General features: G+C 32.7%; 1 protein-coding gene across 1 annotated transcript; it reads left to right on the forward strand.

The window, feature by feature from the left end:
* Positions 1-430: 430 nt before the first annotated feature.
* LOC142522469 (loganic acid O-methyltransferase-like) lies at positions 431-2,334 on the forward strand. Its single transcript, XM_075625890.1, has 3 exons — positions 431-569; positions 908-1,570; positions 1,844-2,334. Exons 1-3 carry the CDS (start codon positions 501-503, stop codon positions 2,183-2,185), a joined length of 1,074 nt encoding a protein of 357 aa, XP_075482005.1. The 5' UTR covers positions 431-500; the 3' UTR covers positions 2,186-2,334.
* Positions 2,335-2,618: the final 284 nt, after the last annotated feature.

Genomic DNA, 2,618 nt, shown 5'->3' on the forward strand with positions numbered 1-2,618 from the left:
AGTCGACGCCATTTAAAAATGGTCAGTTGCAAAGTTTGACCATCAATATTCAATTATAATAAATTAAAACTACGTTTTACAATTTTTTTTTTATTTTCTTATTTTTTTGCCTATATAAATTAAACCTTCGAAATATTATTAATTTTTAATTAAGTTGGTCAAATCTTGGCATCTATTTTATAAACGATGTTATATGTAAATCAATATTTGTACAACATAAAATTTTCAATTTTTCAAAATCTCAACATACATTAAACACAAACTATCGTCTATCATGATATAATTGTTGTAAATATAGATTTAGCGATGTATTGTGCTACCTTTAGTATTATTCTTATTTTATTTTATTTTATTGTGCCAAACCATATAGGTGAGAAGTTGAAGCAAGCAAGCAACCCCTACTTTTGATCTTGGGTGTTGGAAAGATTATTATAAATAATAAAGAAAAATTTTATATTTGCATTATATTCTAAAGAAAGACAGAAAAATCAAAGGCAACAATGGCAGAAGGAGCTCCAATGAATGGTGGTAAAGGCATATATAGTTATGCAAACAATTCTCATGTTCAGGTTCAATCTTCTATATTAATTATTTCTTGCAAATTATTAAGAATTCTATATGCATGTTCATTGTTGGAAAATTAAATACTCAAATTTTTTAAAATTAATTTCTTCATGAGCATTGAGATGGCTATTTATCATCTGCGAGGATAGAAGATAAAAGGGTCGAGATAAGATTAGAAGAATATACATATGATGCAGTAGAGAATTATATTTTTGCATATTTATAAGTCGAAAAATATATGCATGTTTTTTTTAAAAAAAATGGATTGATAACACTTTGCTTCCCAGTTTCTGCGACTATATCATCAGTACTTGATAATCCTGATTTATTCAATATTCGGCAGAGAGAGGGCTTCAATGCAGCGAAGAACCTAATCATGGATATACTAATTCAAAATCTTGATGTCAAATCATTAGTATCGTCAACGATATCAAAGACATTCACCATTGCAGACTTGGGTTGTTCTATTGGCCCGAACACTTTCTTAGCCATGGAAAACATAATTGACAGCGTTGAACATAAGTACCGCGTAGAGGGTCTCGATCCCAAGAACCTCGAATTTCAAGTTTTCTTCAATGACCAAGTTGCTAATGACTTTAATACCCTTTTCTCGTCTCTTCCTGTTGATAGACGCTATTATGTAGCAGGTGTACCAGGATCATTTTACGGCCGATTATTCCCTAGAAAATCCATTTGCTTGGCATATTCCTCTTCTTCAATCCACTGGCTTTCTAAGGTGCCGAAAGAATTGGTTGACAAAAACTCTCCGGCATGGAATAAAGGTAAAATTCATTATACAGGCGCGACAAATGAAGTTGTGGGAGCTTATGCAGCACGATTTGACGAGGATATGGATGTTTTTCTAAATGCAAGAGGGGAAGAGATTGTGAAAGGGGGGATGATTGTGATAATCATGCCTGGTGTGCCTGATGGGGGGACTGTTACGCATGATGTTGGCATAGCTTTTAGTTTTCTTGAATCCATCCTCATTGATATGGTTAAAGAGGTAACTTGGAACATTATTTATTTGATCTTAGTTAATATTTTATATATATTAACTAATGTGTACGCAGTCAATCTAAAAGGATATGTTATTTGAACATGCACTGCCTGAGAACCAACTTCTTTGACAAAAGAAAAGTTAGTTGGCCAGATAAATATCGATGAATACATTGTTACAAGGCAAACTTATTAATATCACAACTCTCATTTTATTAATGTTACATGTCCCATATATGGATTTGCGCATTTGCAATTAATTCCATTATTTTCAACACAGGGACTCATAAATCAAGATGAAGTGGACTCATTCAACATCCCTCATGTATATCCTTCGGTTAAACAAATGTCGAGAATTGTGGAGAAAAATGGGTGTTTTAGCATAGTAAATATGAAGCTAAGGAATGCTCGAATAGACCCTAAAGCACCTATAGACCTTGAGTTTGCAGTGATGCACCTTAGAGCACTTGCAGAAGGAACTTTTACAAATCACTTCAGTGGCGATACAGTTGAAGAAATCTTTCGAAGGGCCATTAAGCTAAAATCAAAGCTTGGTCACATGTTGGATTCCTCAGGAATTGAGGTTGGAGCGCAATTATTTGCAGTTCTTATGCGAAAATGACTAGTATTCAATGCTGTTAATGCTTTCACATGTTTCGAAGACAATGTTGATGATTTAATAAATGATGTAACACCAGCTGTTGCCGGAGATTTCAAATAGAACACAATGAGTTATACATATTCTATATGCACAACTATGTCATTATTATTCGGTAGGGGTGTCAATCGGGTCGGATGGATCGGGTTCCGGGTCAACCCGCGAAATTTTTTTATTTTTTTTTCAACCCGAACCCGAAGCAACCCGAAAACCCTTTACACGAACACGAACCCGTCTAACCCGAATTTTATTTATTTTTTAAAAAAAAATTAATGAAAAAAATTCGAAAAAATAAAAAATATTAATAATATTTTAATTTAAACACATAATAACAAAATTTCCGATTTAAATTTGAAAGTTTAATCATTGAAAATTAAAGTATATTTACTAAATCAAA

The sequence above is a fragment of the Primulina tabacum genome, chromosome 13 (genome assembly GCF_025594145.1).
Source record: "Primulina tabacum isolate GXHZ01 chromosome 13, ASM2559414v2, whole genome shotgun sequence".
Classification (NCBI taxonomy): domain Eukaryota; kingdom Viridiplantae; phylum Streptophyta; class Magnoliopsida; order Lamiales; family Gesneriaceae; genus Primulina; species Primulina tabacum.

What these genes read in the sequence shown, in the direction of transcription:
- LOC142522469 (XM_075625890.1), top strand. Translation starts at nt 501, where the DNA reads ATGGCAGAAGGAGCTCCAATGAATGGTGGTAAAGGCATATATAGTTAT. An exon ending in CAAACAATTCTCATGTTCAG is followed by an intron (nt 570 to 907) that starts GTTCAATCTTCT and finishes AATATTCGGCAG; the next exon opens with AGAGAGGGCTTCAATGCAGC. An exon ending in TCATTGATATGGTTAAAGAG is followed by an intron (nt 1,571 to 1,843) that starts GTAACTTGGAAC and finishes TTTTCAACACAG; the next exon opens with GGACTCATAAATCAAGATGA.